General features: G+C 38.2%; 2 protein-coding genes across 2 annotated transcripts; both read left to right on the top strand.

Annotated features, from left to right (window-relative positions):
- Window positions 1-1178: 1178 nt before the first annotated feature.
- LOC137618423 (uncharacterized) lies at window positions 1179-5321 on the top strand. The gene is made up of 2 exons (XM_068348591.1): window positions 1179-1586; window positions 5178-5321. Exons 1-2 carry the CDS (start codon window positions 1179-1181, stop codon window positions 5319-5321), a joined length of 552 nt encoding a protein of 183 aa, XP_068204692.1.
- Window positions 5322-6343: 1022 nt separating this feature from the next.
- Window positions 6344-6745, top strand: LOC137618422 (uncharacterized). Its single transcript, XM_068348589.1, has one exon. The coding sequence runs from the start codon at window positions 6344-6346 to the stop codon at window positions 6743-6745; it is 402 nt and encodes a 133-aa protein (XP_068204690.1).
- The last annotated feature ends 5395 nt before the right edge of the window (window positions 6746-12140 follow it).

Genomic DNA, 12140 nt, shown 5'->3' with positions numbered 1-12140 from the left:
CATGTGAAAGAAGTGATAGCATTTAATGTTAATGATGCCAGGATTTGTTCTCTCCATTTCCGGACAGAAGATTACGAAAGAAATCTTCAACATGCACTGCTACCACAACTTTACCAGAGAAATTATCACAGATTAAAGAATACAGCAGTTCACTCTTTAAATTTACCTGTTAAGAACGTAAAGTCGGTATGGGTTAACAATTTGTTTACAATCTCATTAGTACAGTTTTAGTGACATATCTTCGGTTGATAAGTAGCCTGGACTAAATTCTTAAAATGAAGTAAAAATTAGAATAGACCTAGCCTATGCAATATATGAAGAAATTATTGGACTAAGGCTATCCAATTTTTTTTTTTTTTCATACTTTCTTTTTATGAATCTTAAGTTGTTCGAAAAGATTATTAGTCCTTCAAGTAGTGACCTATTTATGATTAGTCTTCCTGTGCAGACAATAATTAGGCTTAATTCTTTCATTTCGTAAAAACTCCACTAAGGGATATCGTGGGGTCAGAACGTTGAATCTGGTAATAAAAGCATAGCCCTATTGAATAGTCATATAGTGTATGGAGAATTAAGTGGCTTTCATTAGCCGAATCATCCAACATCTTTTCTCATCTGTGAAAATTACCAAACTCTCTCTCTCTCTCTCTCTCTCTCTCTCTCTCTCTCTCTCTCTCTCTCTCTCTCTGTATATATATATATATATATATATATATATATATATATATATATATATATATATATATATATATATATATATATATATATATATGTCTTAATTCATGAATATAGATGTGTGTTTTACATCAAGGTAAATGAACTCAATATTCATGAGTATTCCACAAAAACCTATGTCTAAGCATGTTAGTGCAAAGCTTGCATTTTGGTGGCGAAGGGAGTTTAGTTTCCTTTGGGCGCTCAAGTTGACAAGTCCCTCAGCTGAGAGGATAGTTGTGTACAGTGTGCTTACGAACGAACATTTTGTAATAAATGAAGAAAATCCATATTCCGACGTCTCATTATCCGTGTACATGTGTCATATATGTGCCATGTGTAAAAAATACGTATTTTGTGTATGCTGTGAGTGAAGTTGTTCTTTGAGTCGGTAAAATAAAAGTTCAAAATGCCTAAATACACAAGGAATAACATAGCAGACGCTGCTGCTGCTGGAGATGAGAATGAAGGAGCAGTGGGATATAGCATTCCCAATGAAGAATATATACATAATTAGAACGCAAGAATCGGAAAATAAGTTAGCTAACTTACAACAGTTAATGAACAGAATGTTGATGGAACGAGAACAGGAGCGGCGTGCAACCACAGCATATCTGACGTATATGAACGAAGTGCAAACGTATACAAGTGAAACTACACATGCACAGCTGAGTGAAGATACGAAAATCATAGCTCGAAAATTGCCAGAACTCCAGGCTAGTGTTAGGCCTTTAGATGATCAACGTCCTAATGAAGGGCTTCAATCGATTGAAGTGTTTTTGAGAGACTTTGATGTAGCTACATATGGGGGATTGGAAAGAGAAAAAGCTATTCAAGTAATTAGATTGCTGAAAGATGCTCCGACAATGGAGGTAATGTGTTAGCCGCAAGAGAGTTTAAGAAGTTATACTGAAATAAAATGATATTTAATTGAGAAAATTGCCTTGCCTGATGCGAGAAAGAAAATTACAAACCCAAAATACTGGAAAGTGAATCTGTTCTTAGTTTTGTAACACTCATTTTACGGGATTGAGATTCATTTGGTACCCGGAGTGCCAATCTCCCAGAAGGTAATGAAAAAGCAATTGCCCGTAAACATATTCGCAGATTAGTAAATCCGTATAACATGTGGTTATTTGTTCGATGAGAATCGCTCATTAGCAGACGTAGTGAGTGCGATACAAAACATTTTAGACAGTTTGCCAGAAGAAAAAATGAGTGAGAATAACTGGCCCGATTCCGAGAAGTTGGCAGCCAGGAGAGGCACTCGGAAACCCCTAAGGTGGGAGGGGAGAGTGCAGTCAGCTGATTAGAGCCTTCAGATGTTGTCAATGTGGGGGTGAGGGGCACCGACGAGTGGAGTGCCCCACCCAACGATCCCCCTCCTGTTACACTTGTCAGGCCTACAGTCATCTATCTCGAGAGTGCTCAGCAAAAAATGCCCAAGGCGGGTGGGCTGTGGAACACACACACCTCCCCCCGCCCAACATCCATGTAAAAGGAAACAGAGGAAGAGGGAGATGAGGGAGTTCGATGCCCCCCCTCCCCCCATGACATCACAAGCAGTAGCCGAGGAAGCAGTGACATCAGACGTGGCAGAGCAGGCACTGGGACCTCCATCGGTACCCTCGACCTCACACTCGTAGCACTAGAGAATAGCGGCATTGCAGCTGAGGTCATTGGCCCATACACCATATATAGTAATGGCAGTCTAGGGATGTTAGCAGTTAGGATCGACATGCAAGATAAATCCATTCGACCGCTGATCGACACAGGAGCCAGTGTTTCACTAATTGAAAAAAGATTCTCATCAAACCCACTGCAGTCGGCACCATCCATCGTTCTTGAGACGCCATAAGGAAATAAACTACAAATAAACCATAAAACAATCATCAAATTTAAGGTGGTGTCTGTGAAGTTTACACATGATTTTTTTGTCTTGCCCACCTTAGGAATTCCAGGAATCGAGGCTATTTTAGGAATAGATTTTATCTCTAATAATCAAATTTACATTTTTGGGGGAAAAGATACAATAACAGTAAAAGAAGGAGGGTACATTTTGCCGATAGAAAGTCATGAGAGAATAAGAGCATTTGCGGGCTCGGAGAGGCATGTAACTAAGGTAACAGCTGTTCCTGAGAGACGCGAAGTTTTGTCTCCCCAGACCCTTACGTGTCGCCTTCTTGCAGAAGGAACCAAGGACATTGCTAAACCCCATGACAATTGGGCCCATATGATATTAGAGGGCTTTGTGGAGGATTTTTATCTATTTTAAATTTTGTTTTTTATTGCCAAATCCTGAAGGAGAGAGAGAGAGAGAGAGAGAGAGAGAGAGAGAGAGAGAGAGAGAGAGAGAGAGAGAGGGGGGGGGGGTTAGTTAGTGTATCGATTGTTTGTTATGAGAAAGACTGTTGGTGGAAATGAGACTGTTTGTTTACTTTTAGCTAGGTTTGGACAATGGTAAACGTTTTGGGGCTGATGCTTTTTTTTGATTGATTGCGACTTGAGGCAGTTGTGTGATTTGAGTGCTGGATTTACTATTAATTTTCTTTACAAGTGTGGAAGTATTTGATTATTTTTTGAGTAAGTAGTTTTATTTATCTTTGCTAGGAGTGATTCTGAATGATAGAAAGTTTATTATTCATCTTTGATTATAGTGCGATAGTTTAGTTAGCTTGGAGTGTCCGTAAGTGTTTTTCCTTTTTTATTTTGCAGGTCGTAATTTCACCTTAGGAATTATTTTTTTTCTAATAATAGATGCTGACCTGGCCTGTAATCGATTGTATTAAGACTGCTCTTTTGGATTGCTCAACCGTTCATGACCTGACCTGTGAATTAAGATTTCGTATGATGATGATAATTATGATGATGATGATGATGATGACACCCATGACCCCAAGGAGTTAAGGCCGTTGTGGCAGATAAACAGACACTGTGGAGGATTAATTTTTGTTTTATTTTTATTTATTTTTTGATTGCCAAATCGAGAGAGAGAGAGAGAGAGAGAGAGAGAGAGAGAGAGAGAGAGAGAGAGAGAGAGAGAGGGGGGGGGGGTAGTTAGTGTATCGATTGTTTGTTGGGAGAAAGACTGTTGTTATAAATGAGATTGTTTGTTTACGTTTTAGTTTGGTTAAGACAGTGGTGAACATCTTGGGTGAATGCTTATTTTGATTTTGACTGCAGCTAGAGGCTGGTGTGAATGCTGGATTATATGTTATATCATTTTTCGACCAGCGTGGAAGTATCTATATATTTCAAAAGCCGTGATTCCTCCTTTGGAGGGAATAAATTTTTTTAGAAAGTGGATGTATTGTTGATGACCTGGCCTGTATTACGATTTTGTTTGGACTGCTGAACTGTTGATGACCTAGGCCTGTGAATTAAGACTGCTGATGATGATGATGTTTATGATGATGATGATAATGATGATGATAATTATGATTATAACGACCACCCCAATCACCGAGGCAGTTATGGCACATTGCCACCCAGCGGACTGTTGATCACAGAGCTGTGTTAGTGTGTACTGTGCCGTAAAGACAGTTCGGCTTTCTGTGAACGAGTGTTGGTGTCGTAATATTATATATACACATATTTATTTTTGGTGTTGGGGGTGTGTGGTTAATGTTAAGTTTTGATTGTTTTTTGGGGTTTATATGAATGGTGATTTGGTTATTATATATATAGTGTTAAGTTTTGATTAGTTTTAAGTGTTTATTTTGATTGTGGATAGTTTGATTTATTTTAGTTTAAGAAATATAGTTTTATGGATTTGTTTTGTTTTGTTTTTTGTCCTTTTGTCTAAAAGTCTGGTTTTAAAAAACGTAAGGGGAAAGTTTGTGTTGCAGAGATAATTGTCAGTTAGAGTGATTCAAGAGTGTGGGGGTTGTTTTGCAACATCCCATCACAACGCTCTTCTGTTTCCCATATAGTGGTAGTTTGCCATAAAAGACAGTTCGGCTGTGGGTGGACGACAGTGTTGGTGTTCCATAATACATATGAACACATAATTTATTTTGGTATTGGTGGGCGGTGTAATTTGAAGTTTTGTTAAGGGTTTTCTTGGTTAATTGAATGGTGGTATGGTTAATGTCTATTTTGTGTTAAGTGTATGATTACTGATAAGTGTGATTTTTTGGGGTTGTGTTTAGTTTTAAGAAATACAGTTATAAGATTATGGTTTGTTTTTATGTCCTTTATGTCTAAGAGTCCCGCTGCTGATAACGTAAGGGGAAAGTTCATGGAGATGAGGCATTTGTCAGTTAGAGTGATTCAAGGATGTGGGGGTTGTTGCTGCAACATCCCCCCACATTATTATAGCGCCCGAACCGGGACTGCCGAGGTGGGATTGGAAGCTGGACTGTTAGACGAAGGATGGAATTTGAATTGAAAATTAGATATAAGGTTGATGAAAAATGGAAGAACAACTAAAGGTATTAAGGGAGGAATTGCGGTTGAATTAGGAGCTTGAGGAGAAGTTGTTGCAAGAGAATAAAGGGTTAAGGTGTGAGAATGAGGAGATGCAAAGGGAACTGAAAGCGCTAAACGGAAGTGTGGAGAGAGTGGAAGAGGGTGTTGAGGTGAGGATGCAAGAGAATGAAGAATGAATGGAGAAGCGAATGGAAGATATGATGGGGAAAGTAATTGGAATGATGAAAACTTTCATGGGTGAAGGTGCAGTCGGAGGAGTGGCTTTTGCTTCAGGTAATGGGGTGATGGTGAAAGAGAAGGCTAAAGTAAGTGATAATGGGGAAGGTAGTGATAGTGGGATTGAAGATATGGGAACTATGCATAGTAAGGATGAACAGAAATGTAATAGAAAGAGTGAGAAGAAAGGGTAAAGTAATGAAAAGAGGGAAAAGAAGAAGAGTCGGGATGAGAGTGAGGATAATCATGAATGGGTGAAAGTAGTAAGTAAGAAAAAGGGTAAGAAGGGAATGGTTAAGGATACGAATTTTAATTTTGAATTGGATTCTTTATATTTAGAGGAAGAAAGAAACAAGAAGGAAGGTAACAGTGATTTAGCAGTGAGAATGAACGTGATGTGTGTAAGACTGTGTTTATGAGAGCGGTACCTCGGTGTGAAAGGTTCAATGAGCATAGTAGTAGGGATGTATATGAGTTTTTCAAGGAGTATGAGAGGTATTGTCAGGATAAGTATGGTGATAGTAAGAGAGTTGGGCCTAGGGAGTTAGGAGAATATTTGACAGGGTATTTGTTGACGATTTATGGTGTGATAATATGTAGTGGATGTTGATTACAAAAGTGTGAAAAAGAGAATAATTGAACAGGTAAGACGTATGAAAGGGAGTGTTAGGTTTAAGCGTAAGAATGGTTTTGATGAGGCACGGATGAATGTAGGAGAAGCGATATCGATGTATGTTTGTAGGGTGGAAAATTAAGCTAGGAAGAAGTTTGGGGATGAAGGCATAAAAGAGAATAAGGAATTAATGAAGAGCTTTTTGGCTACTGTACCTGAGAATGTTGCCGAGTATATTAATTTGAAACGTAAGGAGAAGATGAGGTGGACGAAATAAAGATTGACATAGGATGACACTTTAGAGATAGTTGAGGATTACGAGTTGGATAGGTATATGGAGAAAGTAAATCTGTGAGTGTAAGAACTGGAATGGAGGAAAGTGTGTCAGAATCGGTTAGTTTTAGAGATGCTGTTATGAGAGGACCAATGAGAGTAGCTGATAGTGTAGTAGATAGGAGTGTTAGGGCGAGTAATATGGGAATACCTGTAAGGACAAATGAAGGGTATAGGCAAAGGAATCAGGTTTGGAGGGATAGGAGTGCTAGTGCACAGGAAGGTAGGTTAGGTAGTTGTATCCGTGAAAAGAAGTGTTATAGATGTGAGAACGTAGGGCATAAAGAGAATGAGTGTAGATGGGCGTTGGGAGCATGTTTCGGATGTGGAGAGATGGGACATCGTATTAGTGAGTGTAAGAAAGAGAAAGGGGTTAAGTGTTATCGATGTGGTATGACTGGGCATATAGCGAGTAATCGTATAGGAGTAATCGTATGAATGTGATTTGCGGCAATTGTGGTCAGAATGGGCATTACGCGATGATGTGTAGAGAGCAGAGTGCTAAATGTACTGATTGTGGTGCAGATGGACATATAGCTAGAGTATGTAGGAAGAAGGGGTTTAGTCAGCCAGGATGTTCGGGAAACTAGAGTGTCAGAGGGTTCAACTGGGTGAGTCCTCCTGTGTGTGTGGAAGGAATAGGATCAATGTTCGTGAGAATGGGATAAATAATTGATTAGAAATGAGTAAGTATGAACCTAGTATGCATGAGAAGTTAGGGTTGGAAAATAAACAGTTAGTGTTATTGAATATAGGAAAAGGAAGCTTTTGAAATTTAGTGAGGATAAAGTACAACGGAAATTTATAGGTATAGGTAGGAATCAGAATAGGCATGACAAGGGTGTAAGTGTACAAGTGAGTATGGAAGATAAATGTGTTAGTACAGATGAATAATGGCAGAGTATGAATGATATCTATAGTGTGTGTGGTTTTTCCTTAGATGATGTAAAAGAAAGTATGACGAATGTGAGAATGAGAGATAGGAAAATGATAAGTAGTGTGAATGAATCCTTTATTAAAGTAGAAAATGGTTTTGATGAAATGGACAAATTATTGACAGAAATAAGTGAGATTTTAGGGCCAGATGAGTGCGAGTTAGATGGGATTGTAAATTATATATTAAATGATAGGGATTTAGATAGGAATAGTGTTACTGTAGCGAGTGATTGTGATAAGGAAGAAGTGAATGAGTGAGTGTATGAAGGCCCAGTTACTTGGAGTAGAGGTCCCGTTCCCGACTGCGACTGGGTAATGAAAAAAAATAATGTAAGTGGTTGTGTGGAAATGTAGAAGGATTTGGCAAAGTAAGGGAGGAGGAATATGGAGGATTTTTATTTATTTTTATTTATTTTCTTTTTTTTCCAAATCCTGAGAGAGAGAGAGAGAGAGAGAGAGAGAGAGAGAGAGAGAGAGAGAGAGAGAGAGAGAGAGAGAGAGAGAGAGAGAGAGGGGGGGGGGGGGTAGTAAGTGTATCGATTGTTTATTGTGAGAAAGACTGTTGGTATAAATGAGACTGTTTGTTTACTTTTAGCTACGTTAGGACAATGGTAAATGTTTCGGAGCGAATGCTTTTCTTGATCGACTGCGACTTGAGGCAGTTGTGAGATTTGAGTGCTGGATTTACTATTATTTTTCTTTACCAGCGTGGAAGTATTTTATTATTTTTTGAGTAAGTACAGTTTTATTTATCTTTGCTAGGAGTGATTCTGAATGATAGAAAGTGTATTATTTTTCTTTGATTATAGTGCGATAGTTTAGATAGCTAGGAGTATTCGTAAGTGTTTTTCCTTTTTTATTTTGCAGGTCGTAATTCCTCCTTTGGAGAGATTATTTTTGGGATTGATAGTTACTGACCTGGTCTGTAATCGATTGTATTAAGACTGCTCTTTTGGATTTCTCAACCGTTGATGACCTGACCTGTGAATTAAGATTTCGTATGATGATGATAATTATGATGATGATGATGATGATGATGATGATAACACCCATGACTCCGAAGAGTTAAGGCCGTTTGTGGCAGAAAAACAGTCACTCTTCTGTTTCCCATATAGTGGTAGTTTGCAGTAAAATACAGTTTGGCTGTGGGTGGACGAGAGTGTTGGTGTCCCATAACGTATATGGACACATAATTTATTTCAGTGTTGGTTTGCAGTGTAATTTTAAGTTTCGTTAAGGGTTTTGTTGGTTAATTGAATGGTGGTATGGTTAATGTCTATTTTGTGTTAAGTGTATGATTACTGATAATTGTGGTTTTTTGGGGTTGTGCTTAGTTTTAAGAAATATACTTATAAGGTTATGGTTTGTTTTTATCTCCTTTATGTCTAAGAGTCCCGCTGCTGATAACGTAAGGGGAAAGTTTTTGCAGAGGAGATATTTGTCAGCTAGAGTGATTCAAGGGTGTGGGGGTTGTTGTTGCAACATCCCGCCACAGCTTGACAGAAATAAAAAAACACAGCTGATATACCGATAGTTAATTTGTCAAATAAAAGAGTTGTTTTAGGAAGGGATTCCATGTGTAAATTAGTGTTATGTGAAATTGCTTATAATGGGATGTTGGGAACCAAAACTCCAGCCCGCACAGACGAATGCACTAAGAATTTAATTATGCAAGCGCGAAAACTATGTCCATCCCAATATCAGCCTGTAGTTAGTGACATTGTCAATAATTATTCCGATGTAATTGCAATTGGAAGTGAGCCACCCGGGAGGATTAATCGATTTCCCTTTAGCATTGAAACTAGGCAGGAGGAGGCAATCAGGTCAAGGCCTTATATGGTACCCATTCATTCCCAGGGAGAGATACAAAGAATTTAAAAGATTAAGGAAACAAGGGATAATCAAGGAGAGCGAATACCCATGGGCTTCTCCAATTGTACCTGTTAGGAAAAAGGATGGCTCGGTAAGATTGTGTGTTGATTATAGGAAGTTGAATGCAGTCACTAAGGATAATGCATTTCCATTGCCCTCGATCGAACAATTACCTGTGAATGTACGGGATAGTATATATCTTACAACTGTTGATTTAAAATCTGGATACTATCAAATACCCATTCAGGAAGACAGTAATTGTAAAATGGCTTTTATAACTAACGATCGATTATTTCAGTTTCATTTTCTTCCTTTCAGTGTTAAAAATGCTCCAGGTCATTTCTCTAGAGTAATGATGGTGGTTTTGTCTCCCATAATTAGCCATAATGTTTTTGTTTATTTAGATGATATCATAATTACATGGAAAACGCTGAAGAACATAATAATATTCGTAAAGTTTTAGAAGCATTGCGACGTAATGGTATGAAAATAAATTTGTCGAGTGCAAATTTTTCTGTAAACAGGTCGAATTTTTAGGTCACTCTATAGCCCCAGAAGGTATCCAACCCTGCCCCAGTAAAGTAGCGGCTATTAGAGATTTCCCCAGGTCACGTAACTCTAAGGAAGTAACTTGGTTCCTAGGGCTTGCTAGGTATTACCGTGTATTCATAAGAGGTTTTGGAGAGATAGCGAGACCCTTGGATGCTTAAAAGAAACAAAAAGTAATAAATTTGGGAGGGGAAGAAGAAAGGGCCTTTAACCATTTGAAAGCAGCCTTAACTAGCAATGAACTACTCGCATATCCTAGATTTGATCGCCTGTTTTTAGTGACAACAGATGTGAGTAGCGTAGCTATTGGTGGCATAGTTTTTCAACGAGATGATAAAGGCAGAGAGCAACCCATTTGTTTTGCTTCCCGGGCGTTAAAAGGGGCAGAAAAGAATTATAGTACATTCGATCGAGAGGCTTTGGCTATTCTTTGGGTTCTAGAGATGTATCGGTTCTTTTCATTTGGTCAGTCAACTGAGTTGTAAAGTGATCATTGCCCCTTATGTAATTTGTATTATAAAAATGATTTGACCTCTCATCAAGCAAGATGGATTGAGAGATTGTTAAAGTTTAATATAAAGGGTTTTCACCACATAGAAGGTAAAGCCATCAAGGTAGCTGATGCTGTGATGGATTAATTTCTGTTTTATTTTTATTTATTTTTTGTTGTTTGCCAAATCGAGAGCCTTACCTTATTGCCTTATTTTTTGTTTGGGTTCCCCCAGGTCCCTCAGTGTGAGGCACCTCGTATATCCACCAGAGAGTTGCTAATACATCTTCCGGTGTATTTTGCATCTTCCAGTCTTGGATGGTCTGGGATGCATCTTAGGTATTTATCGAGCTGATTTTTAAACGCATCTACGCTCACTCCTGATATGTTTCTTAGATGAGCTGGCAGCACATTAAATAGTCGCTGCATTATCGATGCTGGTGCGTAGTGGATTAATGTCCTGTGCGCCTTTCTCAGTTTACCTGGAATGCTTTTTGGCACTATTAATCTACCTCGGCTTGCTCTTTCTGATACTTTAAGCTCCATGATGTTTTCAGCAATTCCTTCTATTTGCTTCCATGCTTGTATTATCATGTAGCGTTCTCTTCTCCTTTCTAGACTGTATAGTTTTAAAAACTGCAGTCTTTCCCAGTAATCAAGGTCCTTAACTTCTTCTATTCTAGCAGTATAGGACCTTTGTACACTCTCTATTTGCGCAATATCCTTTTGGTAGTGTGGGTACCATATCACATTGCAGTACTCGAGTGTACTACGCACATAAGTTTTGTAAAGCATAATCATGTGTTCAGCTTTTCTTGTTTTAAAGTGTCTGAATAACATTCCCATTTTTGCTTTACATTTAGCCAACAGTGTTGCTATTTGGTCGTTGCATAACATATTCCTGTTTAAAATTACACCAAGGTCTTTAATTGCTTCCTTGTTTGTGATTGTCTCATTATTAGGTCCCTTGTATGCATACACCATTCCTTCTCTGTTTCCATAATTTATTGATTCGAATTTATCGGAGTTAAATACCATCCTATTTATCTCCGCCCATTCATATATTTTGTTTAGATCTCTTTGTAGTGAGTTCCTATCTTCATCACAAGTAATTTCTCTACTTATTCTTGTGTCATCGGCGAAACTTCTCACTACGGAGTTTTCAACATCACAGTCTATGTCTGAGATCATAATAACAAATAGCAGTGCAGCTAATACCGTACCTTGGGGCACACCAGATATTACCTGGGCTTCATCTGATTTCTCGTCATTTGCAACCACTATCTGTTTTCTGTTTTGCAGGAATTCTTTTACCCATTTTCCTATCTTTCCCACAATATTATGTGTGTGTGTGTGTGTCAGCGAGCGAGATGTAGTTAGTGTATTGATTGTTTGTTGTGAGAAAGACTGTTGGTATAACTGAGATTGTTTATTTATGTTTTTAGCTAGGTTAGGACAGTAGTACATGTCTTGGCCAAAGATTATTTTGATTTGACTGCAGCTAGAGGCAGTTGTGTGCTTTGAATGCTGGATTATTACTATTTTTAACAGTGTGGAAGGGATTATTGATTTCTAAAGTAAGTACAATTTTATTTATCCCTGCTAGGAGTGATTCTGAATAATAGAAACCATTTATTATTTAACTTTGGTTATAGTGCGATAGTTTAGTTAGCTAGGAGTGTTCGAGAGTGGTTTTCTTTTTTCATTTGCAGGTTATAATTCCTCCTTTGGAACGTTATCTTTTGTGATTATTGGCCATTTGTTGCAGACTTGGACTACAATTATGATTATGATTTGCTTGCTCTTCACGATTTTATTGATATTGATGCCACAATGACCCAGTCCGCCTGAAGGAGTTTCCGTTTGATTATTGATGATAAAGATTACAATGATGATGATGACTATGATTAACTGGCCCCGGTATAAGAAGTGAGTGTGTGGTAGAGTTTGACTTAGGTTCTACTGTTTGCCACTAAGTTGTGGAAG

The sequence above is a fragment of the Palaemon carinicauda genome, chromosome 24, assembly GCF_036898095.1.
Source record: "Palaemon carinicauda isolate YSFRI2023 chromosome 24, ASM3689809v2, whole genome shotgun sequence".
Taxonomy (NCBI): domain Eukaryota; kingdom Metazoa; phylum Arthropoda; class Malacostraca; order Decapoda; family Palaemonidae; genus Palaemon; species Palaemon carinicauda.
This window is presented reverse-complemented; position numbering and strand designations above follow the sequence as displayed.